Source organism: Polyodon spathula, chromosome 24 (genome assembly GCF_017654505.1).
Source record: "Polyodon spathula isolate WHYD16114869_AA chromosome 24, ASM1765450v1, whole genome shotgun sequence".
Classification (NCBI taxonomy): domain Eukaryota; kingdom Metazoa; phylum Chordata; class Actinopteri; order Acipenseriformes; family Polyodontidae; genus Polyodon; species Polyodon spathula.
In genome coordinates, this window is record NC_054557.1 from 9,264,279 (window position 1) to 9,280,765 (window position 16,487).

A 16,487-nucleotide genomic window follows, 5' to 3' on the forward strand; every position below is an offset into this window, starting at 1 on the left:
ACTGAGCTGTCACAAGACAATGTTAACAGTGATATGTAGCAGGGAAATATATCTCTTGCAAGCAATGGGCAAGCTTGGCTGACCATGATTAGTGTTGTAAAATGGACATTAATACTTAATACAAACACAAGGAGGTGTTTCTGTCTTGACTTCCATGACCTGTGGTTTCATTGCTCCCAAGCTTGGCCCATATTCAATACATTAAAGTCCAGCACCCAGCAAAACACACCATCTTCACACATTTCTTACAGTCATCAGCAAATAGCATTTGGTTTCGCCATGGTAACATACAATCTGAATGCAGTATATACAGCACGCCTATATATTTATGCTTGCCCACACATACTGCACACACTCCGAAAGACTTGCTAGGAGAGGTAAAAGCTGCAGTGGGAAGCAGCTTTTACAAATGAAATGTTGTACATTCGGAAAATGACAGGACGGCACTGATCTGAATTGATGAGTCTGCAAGGAGTTTAAATTATTTTGCACATACTAGTCCTATCTACCTCCTGTAACAATTATACCTGGTGCAGTGAAGCATCTGCCAACCCAGAGCCTGAGAGCAGTCCTCTATCACTATCTTGCCCTTCATGACTTCTGTATAACTTCTTGTAGATATTTGCATGTAATACCCACCTACACATACACCCACACATGCTCTGCCAGCCTGGCAACTAGCCTTTGGAGAGAAAAAAAGACTCCTTGAAATGCAGCAGTAACATAATGAACTGGAACCATTTTAAAGTAGCGCATAGCATCTTCCTCACAAATAACCTACCAGTGCCGAAATATTCAATGTAGGGGAACCTGTGAAAAGGAAGAAACACATTCCAAAAACAGAACATTGATGTACAGCTAAAATGAGCGTCCCAGTTAAAACATTATAAACACTTTATTATCAGTACTGAAGAAGACAGCCATGGCTGTAGAAACCAAACACTATACTATATTACACCAGTATGTTTAGTTTTCTTTATAAACATTATTTTGCACAAAGATGTTATGTGTAAATTATATTTACTGAAAAAAAAATAAAATAAACTAAGGATATTACAACTTAGGCTAACTGTTTGAATCTGTTTAATCCCACTATATCAGTTCATTGTTGAAGCAATTTCAGGAGCGGAACTAACTAAACAAGATTACATTGCCCTTTTTGACTAGCCAGGTTCTCTGTCTCTCTGTGTGCTTAGCCCTTTGCAGTATTTATTATGTCTTTAGAGTAAACTTGATAGGCCCAGGAAGTTGTACTAGACCGGAGATTGAACTAGCAGTCAATAAAAAATAACTCAAATTCTAGGAAAGATGCCTCATCTCCCCTAGGGAATAATGCCATATGTCTTGTTGTCCTGGGAACCATAGAATCCCTAATCTTTTTTCTTTTTTCCCAGCACCGCCATGCACAATGAAACTCTCAGATTTGATATGCACTTATCAACAAACAACAGCACATAAAACATAATTTCCCCTTATGCTATAGCTACCCTTCCTGTCTGCATGATTTGGTGTAGGATAACAATGGCTAGTGATAAAAGACAACATTTAAACAGTTTCTGATTTAGTGTGTTTATGGTGCATGAGTCACCCTGCCTTCCTCTGATTTGATGGGAGGGAGAGAGAAAAAAAAAAAAAAAACCTCAGGGACTGTCAGTCAATTACAGCCATCTTCATTCAGCTCCATTCACAGGTTTATTAGCATGCGTAGTGAGGGAGAAATTCATTCATACAAAAAAAAAAAAAGTCCATTCATGAAAATTGCAACATCCTCGGCTACCTCTTGAGCTACAGCCCACTCTCTAATTAAGACCTGGCTTTTAGAACGCAATTGAAAGACTGTGAGGGTTCCTGCCTGCACTGTGTGTGTGAGCCTGCAAGAGATAACATGTCTGCATGGAGATATCGTGGAATACTACACTGGCTGCTGAACAGTTGTGGTCAGAGACAGCAAGACTGACCTGAGTTTTCTGCTGAACTGGGACTAACACTGGACTGGTATTTAATGCATAGGGGGTACATTAAGATTATGGTATGGCTAAGCAACACATTGCTCTTTCTTTTCAGCTGTGAAGAAAGCTTCAGTCAGTGGGTGGGCTGAATTTTTGCAGACAATGTAAAGAGAGTGCAGCTGTATTTTTTAGAGGCAGAATTTAAAGCAGTTTTGTCAGGAGACTTTATTTTCTTGTAGAGATGCACTGTGAGCAAAATAAGCAATGCACCAGAATGCGTTACAAACACAAGTCACTGTGATTCTTGCTTCTTTCTGTTGTTAATTCCAATTGCTTTTAAGCTATGGATAGGTGCTTTTGGCTAAAGGCTTGTGTGCAACATATACTTTATATTTTAGATCTGAAAAAGGAATTGCTTGTAGTGCAATATATAATTGATTTTGTTTCCTAAATTTTTCAAGGAAAATAAAGAGTAACTAAGCAGCTAAATAAGTAAAGGTAGGATCCATTACTTTGTATATTGTTATAGTTGGATTCCAGCTATCAGATTTCCTTTATACTGATTTGTTGGAGCCCTGGCAGTGTATGCAGGAGTGTGTGGTTTCAGCAGTCTCAATAGTCCCTGGCTATGAGAGAACACAATCCGTTCAGCCTTAGGGGACACGCACTGCATGTAGGACTCTTTGGACAGTTGGGCATGCTTCACAGGGCGAAATACAGCCGACTCCGCAATGATTCGATCACCTCCCTGGATGATGGCATGCAAAGCCCCACACCAGTGCTGAAGGTGCCTTCTTCAACCTGCTCCTCCTCCTCCTGCCCTCCCTCCACCCCAGGCTCTCCTGCCGACCAAACTTCCCTGGCATCTTCAGAGGAGGGCACCACCACCCTTTGCACTTTCCTCCCCAGGATGGCCAACATTAAACTCTCCAACCCGGCTGGCTTGTTGGGACTAAAAAGCTTTGCCCTGGCCGCTAAAGAGGTGCCGAGGACCAAGCTGACCAACAGCGTGATGGCCCACTGTGCCCCTACATCCCCGGAGATCAGTCTAACCAGTTACCTGTCTGCCTCCTCTCCCCTTCAACAGGATTTTCATATTGATAAGTTAGGCACCACCAGCACAAATAGCCCTGGCCAAGGAGGTGGGCAGCAGCCTGGAACTGAGGGATCTTTGTCCCTAAACAAACTAGGAGGAGGAACTGAGCAGACCAGCCAAGACTGCCTGGAAACTGGGATGACCTACTACGTAAAGGTATGTGTTTCCCATTTCTATAAAGATACTGATGTAAGAACAATATGTACAATTAAATAAGACGTCATAGATTTATAAATGACTTTAATATGCTGAATAACAGCTTAGCTGAGAGGAGTTGTCAATATATTCAACAATTTCTTTAAATTTTTTTATACTCTACTAGGTAGGTAACCCTAAAACTACAGTATTGGTGGTAAAATATTTGTTTGAGGGGGAAAGAAAACAGCTTACAAGTGGCATAAGCAGTGTAAAGTAGGGATTCTCAACCTTGCTAAATTTGACCTTTATCTGCAAAATGAAGCATAAGACTGTTGAATTGCTGGGTGCGAGCTTCACTAAATTCAATGGGAGCTTGTGCCAAATAGCTGAACTGAAAAGTCCCCCTAGCTGTGGTATGATCACTTGTTGCTTCAGGACTGATTGAGAAAAGCATTGAGAAGCGTGAAAGAGTCTATGAACAAAACTACACTTAGGCCAATGTAATGGTACCTGAAAGAATGTGGTCACCAAAGGAACTGGACACCTGTGGCTGTTAAAACCAGGAGGCTGCTTATTCGAGGAGCCTTTGTCATTCACTGATGATGGCTCTGACCATGCAGCCAGTACTGTAGTGACCAGAATAATGTGATTACTGACAATTACTATCTTACTAATAATATGAGTCATACATATTATTCTTCACAGCCTTCTGACTATTACATTGTAAATATGTATTGCTTTTATTACTATTGAGTTGCTTGTAGTATGTGTTTATCTGCTATATGCAAATGTGCAATTAGTTGAGCATGTTCTGTAGCAATTACACACTAGATGAAGTGGTATACCATCAGATAACTAACTTAAGAGTGTTAGTAGCTCATTTCATAAATAAATCCTTGTGGTTAGGTCATAAGTCACTCCAAGTATTTACACATATAATATACTGTACTGTATGCATTTAGCATTTCAGTTGCAAGTTATGCATCAGACTTTGTGCAGCAGTATTTATCTAACTGAAAATGAATGACCTCAGTATAGTATCATAGAAGCATTGTATTTTATGTTCCTTTTTTTTTAATTTATCAAAGTCAAATATATAGGATAAAGGTAACAGGATAACTGTGTTTATAGTTGCTTCTAACACACTTTGTTGAGAAAAAGTAACACAATAATTTTAAAGTTATCAAACAGCAAGAAACTACTCAGAGGAACCAATTCTTACAAACAAGTTGTTTCTTCTTCCCGGAAAACTTGTTCAAAATAGACTCCTTGCCATAACTTACATAGAATCAATTGAACAAAGCTCATACCACATTTCTACCCATAACTTCAAACACATCCAATCCTGGACTATAAAGTAGATACAGATGAAGGCACTTAACTAAAACATCTATCTGCTTGGCTAAGCAGAATCAAGAAAATGAGAGGTCTATCATAGTGTTTTTCTTAAGCATTACAGTTTGTACTGGTACTAAAGGTAGAAAATAATAGTAGCTACTCAGTCACTTGCTATTACCAGCCAGTTAATCCCAGAAAGAGCTGGCAGCCACCTGCTCTAAGCAGAAACAAATGTTCCACACATTGTCAGTTGAGAAATCGTCGCAATAATTTACATGTAAAAGTCTGATGTATTGTAGATATACAGTGAGTCTTCCTGAACTAAAAGTGATGGCTTATTTAAAAAAAAAAAATTACAATGTTATGCGATAAAACTGATGCACAATGTATCTTTAAAAAATACACTTTAATTTGCCATCAGTGTCACAAGAGACGCTACTACAGTCAGAGGCTATAGTGGGTCAGGGATCCGCAGTGCAGGGCAATCCAGTCCAATTTGATGTTAGGGTACTGCTTTGGCTAGCTGTTTTACATAACTGTGCATTGACAATCGCATCTCTGACATTAGCTCAGTATTGTTTACAGCAGAGTTTTGGAGAAGAGTATGCTTTACTCTTGGCAGCTAGCAGAGTCACACAGATATTTCTGGCATCCTGCCTGACATGTCACACAAAATCCACAAAGGCTCTCGTAGGAAGTAGATTAACTTCAGTGACTCAGTGCTTCTCATCCTCATCCATCATTTATGATCCTGATTATATATCTAGCCTTCCCTCACACAGGCACCCTGTGAAGCCTGCATATAAGCTATATGCACATGAAGCATGTAGCAGAGCGAGAGCACGGGGTCACATTTTATAATAACCAGCCAATAATGAACTTGATCATAGCTGACACAAATCTTCCCCCGATTCGTGTGTGTAAATTATTCCAGTACAGTAATCAGCTTCACTAGAAAGAGCCTTATTCTAAATAATTAGTAGCTAATGATCAGATCAAAGGGACGATTCTAATGATCATGATGATACCATTTTATTTGGACGAAAGTCTGTTTTTTAATTAAAACATGTCCTTAGGAGCCAGAGATCAGAGCAGAGAAAAAGAGAAAAAAAACGAATGCATCGATTTTCAGCTTTGCCTAGCATAGCCTCCCACACACTGGATCAGGATGTGAGCGTAGTCCTACCCAGCCTCCTCACAGTATGACTCACCTACTCTTGTAAATGCTTAATCCTGTCAAGGTTAGAATAGTATTAAGAATTTTCTAAATTCCTTCAGCTTATTTGCAGTAGTAGGCGGTTTAACTCATTCCAATTTCTTTTTTTTCCCCTTTAGTATATTGGCTGTTTGGAAGTGCTGCAGTCAATGAGGATGCTGGACTTTGGTACCAGAACACAAGTCACAAGGTGAGGTTTATATGCATCATGTCTTTCAGACACTTAAATACAGCTTGAGCTATACCATATCTACTGGTTTGAGACATGCAGTATTGGATAAAATATCCAGGCTTCCCAATGTGACAGGAGAAGAGACTCCGGTGAAGGGAATTGCATTTGGATGCATTTCCTGCTTATAATATCATAGAGAACTGTAAGCAAGAGGCCAATTCAGCAAATCTAATTTGTTTTCATGGGGAAGGCTCAACTTTTCCTTCCAAATAATTGACAAAAGGGAATAGCTCTTTCTTTAAAGGGTGTCTTTAGATTTAAATTCAGTGGGGGTTGACAGTTCTGTGCTGGATAGCTCTAATTTGAATTATTACTCATATATCGGTCGCTTATTTATACACAATATATATATATATATTTGGAATATGTTGCTTTCTAAAAAAGTTTTTGATTCTACTGTAGTAAATAATAGATTTGGTGAGACAACTAATTCATAAAAAAGTGGCTGAAGCCTAATAAGAAACAACAACTGCATATGATATGAAACTAATGGCCCAAACATCTAAATACATGTATTCCTATAAATCAATTCATACCCTTTAGAATGCAGATCTGTCATATTAAAGGGTTCAGATTAAGAAAGCGGCTAAAATTCGCTCCGGAAGAATAAAGACTACATATAAAACCAGGACATAAAAGGAGCTCATGCACGGTGTTTCTGTGTAGATGCTGATGCTCGAACTCACAGCTGTTGAGATTATTCGCTGCTGCAGGGTTTCCGGCAGACAGAGGGCAGGCGTGGGTGTGCACTTTGCAGCAATCCACTTTCATCAGTGTCCATTAATGAGCTGTGGCTGGATCAGTGCTTCTGACATGAAGTGGGAGATGCACGGAAGCAAGGCGGAAATTCATTATTGATTTGATTCTCTTCCTGCCTGTTCCATGGTTTACGGAGCTGCAATGTCACTGCAGACACCAGGGCTGCATTTATTAGCCGGCTCTGTATTTGTGTTGTTCATGTTGCTCTTTCCTCCTGAAAATAGATATTCCCATTGAATGTTTAGAAATACTTAAAGATAACGGGGTCTATTTAATTAATCTCAACAATGGCCTAGACTCAAAGGAAACAATACAGCCAGAGCCAAACCTATTTTCCTTTCCAGGCTTTCAGCATGGGCTAAACCTGACCTCCTTCCTTTAAATGGTCGGTACAGCATGTTGGTCTTATTATCATTATGTATTTTTTGTTTGTAGAGAAGCCATCAGCCGGTTGTGTGAGATTGTGCAAAGTACAAAAGCAGCATCAAAGAGGAGGAAGGTAAGCACAATCCTGATAGCCTGTGCAAATATCCTCATTTCATGAGCGTTATCTCTGTCAGGCAGCTCTTTACTCACTCTTATCTCCATCAGCTGAAAAAGATAATCAGCGTGAAGAAGCATATGTGTCGTGAACAGTCCATTCATTCAGGTCAGGGTGTTTAGGTTTTTTGATGCAAATTAATCAGCAGTTATTTTCTGGGACTGGTTAACATAATTTGGTATTGTATCGGTCTTTTTTTAATGATATGAAGTGTGTCTGATTTTATTACCATCCCCTGTATAAACCTGATCTTTTTGTGAACCTCATTCCACAGTGTTTTTATTGTAATGGTAGTGAGGGAAACCACCAGCACGATTTATAGACAGTTAAAAAGATACAGATTTCTAGCTAAGAATAAATTCAATGAAAAAAAAATCCTTATCTGTGTTTCGGTTTACATTCTATTTTCATTTTTTAAATTAGCTGTTTAATATAGATTTGGTGATGGGTATTTTATTTCTATAAAAACTCCTAAATAAGTAGTGTTTGTATTATTATTATTATTATTATTATTATTATTATTATTATTATTATTATTATTTGACTTTTTTAAAAGAAATTCAGATACACAGCAATGTATTTATTAACTAGAGTATAATGTCTTTTTAATTCTGTATTTTAGCCTCCAAGTAAAGGCCTGTCTGCTGTTCTCGGGAAGAGTAACCTACAGTTTGCAGGAATGCATATAAAACTTATAGTATCTACAAACAGCCTCAGTTTAACTACAGTCGACTCCCAACAGGTAAGCATACTGTTAAATGCTGGTCTGGATATTAAAAAGCAATGCAGATATTCTAAAGCCAGATGAATGGGAGTATAGTGGTAGCATCAAGTCAAATACTAAGCCACTTTAGATACATCTCCACAGCTTTGACATGTACAGGCTTCCTGACACACTATCTCAACCAGTAAATTCAATTTTTAGGATTTTAATTCAATTCAATTAGGGATTTGTTTAACTAATCAATGACATATTTAATACCATCAAGAAGAGAACAATGGTTGTTGGCTGAAGCAGGGTTTTCTATCCCTTTGAAGGAGTGCTTTATGTCATCTGCCTTTTCTAAGCAGATTATTAGCCTACTATGGATGTTCGTTTATTCTGTGTTACTGTTTCTGCATAGGATATTATTTACCAAGCTTACTTCTTAGGCGTGCAAAAATGTACATTTTCAACCACTGGGGCTTGGATTAAATCAAAATTACGACAGCACTTTAGCCATTATAAAATTCAGCAATGGCGACCCGATAAAATGGGATTTCTGTCACTTTTGTATAGAAATTTTCAATTTTTCCCACAGTTGTAAAGGGGGGGGGGAATTACAGTTGCACAACCTTAGCGATAATAACACCACCTCAGTTTGCTTTACTGCTGTCAGGCAGCAGAGGAATAATATACTCTATTCTTCATTCTCTTACCTGCCATTATACACACACACATCACACATATTTGTTTGAACTTACATTTTTTGCACACAAAATTGAATATTTGATGAGCAGTCTGTTGTTGCTTTCCATTCCTCATTTAGAGAGCTTGGCAGTTGTGCCAGGCTTTGAGAGTGGAGATCTGATCCTGCTGCACTGTTCTGGGCCATCCCACAGTGGCTCAGTGAGTTCAGGTCAACACAGCATGTGTAAACACTAATAAGTGGCTTCTGCACAGCTGCTTGACCATGGAAACCAAGCTCACAAAGGGATGATCATCCTGTATTCACACACACAGTTTTTGAAATGCTGAACAAATGTTATCAAGCTACTGAACACAGGACACAAAGGTCATGTGTTGGTCACGTGACCTGTAGGGTTGGAGAAACGTGATGAAGTTAATTTTCCCTAGCCGGTCTTCCTCCCAAACCCTATAGGGGTGCAAAGGTAATCCTGTGCTCCCTGTGGGTCCTCAGCCAAGATCAATAACTGGGCGCTCACATGACTCGCCCTACAAATCAAGCAGGACAGGAAAAGGCACTGCAACTTCACAAATAGACCCAGTAAATAGACCCAGTAATAGGGAGAGAAGAAGTGGGACACGTCCTGTGCCTGCTATTGTATACCACACCATCATTGTCTCCATGCTCTACCATTGCTACATGCAGTTTCATGTGCAGTGCATACCCTCTGTCCATCTGTGAACTAGTCACTTGACTTTTGAACCAACCTGTGAGATAATATAAAACAACTTTTTCTTTTCTTTTCCAACAGCAGATTATTGCCCATCACCATATGCAGTCTATTTCATTTGCCTCTGGAGGAGATCCTGTAAGTATAAGAAACATACATTAATATTTTATTCTTCTAACAAATGCAGTGGCAGTGGAACAATTATTAAAGTGGGGGTGCTGAAAGCCTTTTAATAAAACTGTAACCCCTGTATATGATGGGGGTGCTGAAAGCCATGCAATGTCAGGTGTGCACCCCCAGCACCCCTAGTTCCAGCACCCTTGAACAAATGTGTTTTTCACACCTAATTTCATCTGTCAATATTAAACTTGCTTCCTACTTGTGCATACTTACTGAATTAACTTTTCCGAGAAAACACCCAATGCTTGAACATGAGTTTAGAAAACTGGAAATTGGAATTACTTTTCAGGAAACTTAATGTTCTGAAAATTACCAGAATTCTTGCATACACTGAACGACACTAATTGGTGAAGGGAAGTAGGAGGGTGGGGGGCAGAAGGAAATTAAGTCATATTAATGAATGTAATTGACACAGTTACAATATGAACACAACTCTGATATAGCAGGAAAATAACTCGAGTGATAAACCTTCACTGATTGAATTAATCTAATGGGTGAAATAGGAGCTTCTCATCCTGGCGGATGTGTGAATCACACTCTCAGCTGGAAAAGCAGACCTGCAGTGCTTCTTGAATGACACTATAATATTAAATTATTGTTCTTTAGGGTATTGCAAATGCAGATATTTGTTAATGGTGCTCAGAATCTATGGGTCTCTGTAAAACAAGAGCAATGTTTTAATCTTCAACACCTATCAAGCAATAATTAAGGACATCTTAAATTGCTTCTGAATATGTGTGCTGGAAAATACATTTTAAACAGATACATGTTTCCTGATTAAATGCATTACTCCTAAAGCACTCGTATTTCTGTTTTTTAGGATGCTACCGATTATGTTGCTTATGTTGCAAAAGATCCTGTGAATCAAAGAGGTAATTCATTGTATTATTATTACCTGGCATGGTTTTGATACAGGATACAAAAAGGTTGAGTTTGTCCAGATGAATATTAAAAAGAAAATATACAAATTGAATAGACCTGCTTTGTTGCGTGTTAGAAAACTGAAATCTGTGTAACACCTGGTACCCCTTGAATTTTAGCTTGCCATATCTTGGAATGCCCAGATGGATTGGCCCAAGAAGTTATAAGCGCTATAGGGCAAGCTTTTGAACTTCGCTTCAGACAGTTCCTCAATAATCCTTCGCCCCTAATCACACCCCAGGACAGGTCAGTTTTTACATTAGTTTGTATTTCTTTTAAGTCATTTGCCTTGTCTTAATACACTGATGATTTAAAACAGAGACCGTAAATATGTACTGTTGTTATAATCCAGAAATGACTGCTCACCAACAAGCCAGAAGCCCTTACAGATTGTACTATATTACTACTCAATACATCAACGGGTAACATTGTTTAAAAGATGTGATACCATCCCCTGAGCTGTTTATGATATGTTCAATTATAAATACTGTTTCTTAATCATAAAACATGTCATTTGAAACTACTTACTATTCAACGCTTGACATTTTAAACCTCTCAGACAGGCACTGTTACAATCCCAGCTGACTCTATTGATCATAGCCAGCCATCATGTGGTTTATGGCCACCAGACACAGCAGTAGGCTATGTTTTTGACGCTGGTTGACCTGATTAAAGTATCCTGCAGTGCAGAGCAGTCCAGCATGCTGCTGCCCACTCAACTGACCGTGGTTTACAAATGAACAGTGCCGACTCACTCATTTACTGAGATTTCCACCTTGGCAACGTTGTCAAATATATCTCTGAAAGCATGCTTATGCTATTTTAAATATTTACCTTTCATCCAAAATCTCAATGTTTCGTTAAACCTAAATTTAGTATAATATGATGCCAGTGTGCCACTTAAATTTAGCTTCACACATCAGAGGGTTGGACATTAGGTCTAGACATACCACCTTTAAATCTGATCACATCTTTGAAGGGTTTGAAGTTGGGGCTGATTGGTATTTGGATTTGGATTTGGATAACAGAGTTTGTGCCATTGCCTAGCATTTTGTTGGGATATACTGTGCTGTAGGGGGGTTGACTGTATATGTTGTACACATAAATGATCATATGGTACTGTTCTGATTTGGTGCCCCAACTCTTGGCTAAATTAGATAACAGTTCAAAACTGTGGCCTGGTTTATTTTCCCTCTTTAATGGCTAATTTCATTCCAATGAAGTCTTTACTTTGCCTCTTTTAAATGAGGAGAATATATCTCTAAAATGCTATCTTCTATAATACAGCTACATACATCCCCTTCATTTGATGCACTGACTTCCCTCATTTATCAATTACTCTGTGCTCTTTCTTCTGGAGAGTCTGTTAAGCCTGCACAGTTTTTCAAGATAGAAGTCATTAAACAAATTGATTATGTAATTTAAGCTTTACTGATCTCTTCCTGTTGTCTGTGTCGCTGTTTCAGCAGGATGGCGGAAACAGACAGTGTTGCCTGGACTGTGGAGAGTAAAGAGACCCGCGAGTATTACAATGAGATCCCTGGTAAACAGCCCCCGCCAGGTGGGATACTAGACATGAGGATACAATTGGAGTCAGCAGTGCAGAAAACTCAAGACAACAGCCAGTGTGCAGACCAGCTGAGATGGGTATGCCATTACAAAGTCTCATTTCCGCCACCTACATTCAGGGTTGTTTTGAAGTTCATGCTTCATCGTCCAGTTCTTATTGTGTACATCGTAATGGTGTTTCAAAGATGAGTCATGTTTCATTAACTGTCTTTCAGAGCGGCAGCCCACAACACATCAGCATGTATGAAAACTGTTCACTGACACAGAAGCAGCTCTGCCCTACTGTAGGTATGTCTGTGTCAGCCTTGATTGGATGAAAAAGTTATTTTAAAGCAAATGGTTTTATTAAAATACAAGATTCACATTTGAAGAGTTAGTAGTGAACTGAGGTTCACTTTTTAAACAATACTGGCAAGGCATGTATAACTTCCCATATAAACACTGGAATATCCCATTATCCATATATGTATACTATAATAAATATAGTGTTTGGCCACATGGGTTTGTGTTCTAGTCTTTTCATTACACTTGATACTCTGTATAGCCGCATTGTGCATTATTAATGCAATTACAGGGGGTTTAGGGAGCTGGATGCCCCCTCTTGAATAGTAGAGAAAGCTGTGCAGTTAAAGTTGGTCTGTGATATTTCTTATATCCACATGGGGACAGGTTAATAGTTACACACTGGAATATCAGCTGTACTTGGAGGTTAGACATAGTTCTGAGCTTCATTGAGGCTGCAGGGGTGTTTTAAACTTAACAACAAGAAAAATACATGGGTTAAGATAATTCTAAGTGGCTTCTTATGTGCCTCCATAACTTCAGACACTTCAATATATCCAGTGCAAACGTATACACTTTCGTTGTCAGAAAGCTGGAACAAATCCAGGTCTAAATGTAATTTATGCAGTAAAATCAGCTACATGTCATACTGAAAGACAAAGCCAGTTAGATGCCTGTAATCCTGCTGGAAATCTGACACTATCTTTAAAAATACATATGTATATCTACGATGTTACAATGGTGTTGCTGAAAAATGAAAGAGAAAAGGATACTTCCTTGAATGAGCAGCAAGGGACTTAATTATAGCTCCCCACAATGTCAGTGTATCCAGACCTGCTGTAAAATGAAACCATTGATGACCTATATTACATGCTCTAGAGAATTACTCACACATGCTCAATTCAGAGTGCTGTCAAATAATCCAGCCTTTTGTCTCTAACTCGGTGCTGATCTTTTTCTTTTTTATCCCCACAGAAGCTACTAAGGCTGTTTACAACGGCTTGCCAGACAGCAGCTCTCTTAGTGTCCTCCAGCACATAAAGGAGCAGCTGAGGAATGAGGTTTGGTATCATGGCAAGATGGGCAGGAAGGAGGCAGAGAGTCTTCTCAAAGACAATGGGGACTTCTTAGTGCGGGAGAGCACAACCTCGCCAGGCCAGTATGTGCTGAGTGGGTTACAAGAAGGCACCGCCAAGCACTTGCTATTGGTGGATCCAGAGGGCATGGTATGAACTTGTAGATGATGCTTTGCAGCATGCTTTACTGTGCATAGTGCTAGCCTCAAGGTTTCCTTAAACTGTGTCTGATCACTGCTAAAAAAAAGTCAGTAAGAAAGTATAGACAAGGTGTTAAAGATACTGTAGCTAACAAATTACTTATTTCAATCTTATCAGTTTTGCATTTCCATTAGCTACGTAGCGACAAATGTACAGTTTTAAAATAAATATTTTGTTAGCATTAATCACTATTAAAGGATAAATATCTTCCAATAAGAGAGAGCTGGCTTCTTAATCAGACATGCGTTTTTCTAAAACTCACTTAATGGATATTATTATTTCTTCCAATTGCTTCATAAGGTAAGGACCAAGGATCACTTATTTAACAGTGTGGGGCATCTTATTCGCTACCATGTGAAAAACCAGCAACCAATCATCTCCTCAGGAAGTGAACTGTGTCTGAGGGAGCCAGTCAGGCCAAAGCAGCAGACCACTACTGGACACCTGAAATGAAGACAGGTCCCCTTATGAATAAAGTCATTCATTCATACAAGTAAACTGTTAAATGTGTACTTCACACTTGCATGGTCACACTGCGACTTATAGTGATAACTATGTTCTTGATCTGAGCACAATACCAAATCCATATCTTTGACAGTAAAATACAGCCAAAACAAGCAATCAATAAAGTGTGACCCATATCCAATATATGTGTCAAAGCACAACTGTTTAACTGTACTGTACCAACATGGACTGATTACAGTTTCAGTGCTGATGAAAATGTGTCTTGATGCATTAATATGTTTAATAGAATATAAAAAAACAACCTAAACTTATGGATTTCATTAGCACATTGCCTATTTTGTAATAGCTGGTGATTCTGTTCACTCAAAAATTTGCCAAATTGAAATCGTGCAGCACATTCGGCTTGTTGCTTTTATGTAAGGGTGTTTGCCTTTTGAAAGCACTTTGGTAACAGTTTTACTATATGTATTATACCAGCTTGGATCATATGGAGTACAAACCAGGGGTTAAATTGTCCCGGATTGCACCAGATTCCAGATCCGGTAACTTTTTTTGACAGGCCAGAATTAAACTGTTTTATGTACAACATGTACAATAATAATAATAATAATAATAATAATAATAATAATAATAATAATAATAATAATAATAATAATAAACACTTTCCTGTTCCATTAATGGAATGACAAAAGTGTAAAATCATCTATTTTATGATGCAATGTCTAAAAGTAAGAAAATTAATGGGGGTTTTTGCACGCCAAACACCAAAAAATTATTTCTTAAAAACAACAGTGTCTTTGCTCCTATTAGTCAACCCACCACTGCTATTGTTCAAACCTGAAGATTATGTCAAAACATGGCTAGGCAAAGGTTGGCTTACAGCTACCAACACCAATAAGGCATGAAACCTCGATCCACAAGCAGATGAGAATTTGAAGCACATATAGCAGCTACTGTAAATCAAGGTCAGGACATTAAGTGAATAAACAAAAATGCTATCCCTCTTCCTTAATTATAAGATCTGGTAGCATTTGATTCACAAATTAACCCCTGGTACAAACAATAGTTTAAAAAAATGCCTGTTTTTCTGTCACTAGTTTTAGCAGTGAACTAAAACCTCTAACTTACTGTATTTAGAAAGGTGCACTCCTTCAATCTGGTCGACACACTGAAAAGTTGTAAAAGGAAAAATTTTAGCAAAACTATTGAAGTTTTTCTCGGTGTGCATCAAGAATTATTCAGTTTAATTTCAACTGTACTTACAAATGAGTTCACAGAATACAAGAGGGTAGTTGCATGAAAATGATGTCTGATTTAAAGATACAAAATGATCCATATAGCTGTACACAACTCCTGTTTCACTGTTAACTTTTAAATACTTCTTTGTAAATAGTATCATTGATTTTCTGGGCATATTTGTGAAGATTAAAATAGTTTATGACTGAAAGTTGTGTTGCCAGTTATTTCATATAAAACCATTACATAAATGACTGTGGTACACATATGGCAGATGGAGTAGGATAGAAATGGAACACCATACATTGAACCAGCTCAGTGTGCACTTTTTAAAAATCTTTATTTTTAGACTTCAGTCTTTATTGTACTTTAATCAAATGCTCGCTTTATATATGTCAAAAATAAATAAATAAATAAATCAATCAATCAAACTTTCTATAGTTCTTTTAAAAGGTGGACTCTTGTGCACCGATCACCTGCCTGTCGTTAACAGCCTTGAATTTAAAGGGTCTTTTCACATATGGTTAGTTTCTAAACCAACTGGGTTCACTTGTAAATGAACTCTGGAGGAAAATAACAGTTCCTTTTGTATTCATTAATGCACCAGTCTGGTTCAATAAAAATGAACTCTGAAAGGGACAAAGTTGTTTTGGAACATTCACATATGTGCAAATGTGAATGCACCCAAAGAGCTCTTCTCCAGATTTTGTATCACAGACTCCTGATGCAAGACTTTTAGATTGCATTTTTCCTCATAATATTTATATTAGAAAAACGGAAAACAAACATATTAGTATAATATTACATTCAAATGCCACCTGGAAGGTCGATGAGAAATGATCATTTGATCTTATGAAGAGAAACTATTCACTCACTTAAGCTAATGGAGGAGGACGGGGAGGGGGACGGGGACTTGCATTTACCAATATCCCTCAATCTAAAACTTCTGTGGTACTGAACGCATTCTCTATCGATTTTCTAGACATTAGAAAAGATGATCTGCCTGCTCCCTCTGGTGGTAGTAGCATCGCAACTGCACTGGTATTTAAAATACAACATGGGCTACAGTCCAATCACCAGATCTGCACTTACTACATTTAAAAAAAAGACCATGTCCAAATCACATCACTGTCATGTAATTTATTGAATTTTTAAAATTACTAATCTTAA

General features: G+C 38.2%; 1 protein-coding gene across 4 annotated transcripts; it reads left to right on the forward strand.

Annotated features, from left to right (window-relative positions):
- The first annotated feature begins 1,692 nt into the window (after positions 1 to 1,692).
- LOC121298902 (SHC-transforming protein 3-like) lies at positions 1,693 to 14,690 on the forward strand. 4 transcript variants are annotated; one of them, XM_041226203.1, is made up of 11 exons: positions 1,693 to 3,201; positions 5,857 to 5,927; positions 7,164 to 7,227; positions 7,892 to 8,011; positions 9,469 to 9,525; positions 10,388 to 10,439; positions 10,608 to 10,734; positions 11,958 to 12,135; positions 12,273 to 12,345; positions 13,315 to 13,565; positions 13,917 to 14,690. In XM_041226203.1, the coding sequence occupies exons 1-11, from the start codon at positions 2,578 to 2,580 to the stop codon at positions 14,067 to 14,069; spliced, it is 1,770 nt and encodes a 589-aa protein (XP_041082137.1). In that variant the 5' UTR covers positions 1,693 to 2,577; the 3' UTR covers positions 14,070 to 14,690. The 4 variants fall into 4 exon arrangements, with proteins under 4 accessions (XP_041082137.1, XP_041082136.1, XP_041082139.1 ...); XM_041226202.1 differs by having other exon boundaries at positions 9,472 to 9,525; positions 11,955 to 12,135; XM_041226205.1 differs by having other exon boundaries at positions 9,472 to 9,525.
- Positions 14,691 to 16,487: the final 1,797 nt, after the last annotated feature.

Coding starts and splice junctions, on each gene's coding strand:
- LOC121298902 (XM_041226201.1), top strand. CDS start 2,578: ATGAGAGAACACAATCCGTTCAGCCTTAGGGGACACGCACTGCATGTA. Junction 10,440..10,607: donor AGATCCTGTGAATCAAAGAG/GTAATTCATTGT, acceptor CTTGAATTTTAG/CTTGCCATATCTTGGAATGC. Junction 10,735..11,954: donor CTAATCACACCCCAGGACAG/GTCAGTTTTTAC, acceptor TCGCTGTTTCAG/CAGGATGGCGGAAACAGACA.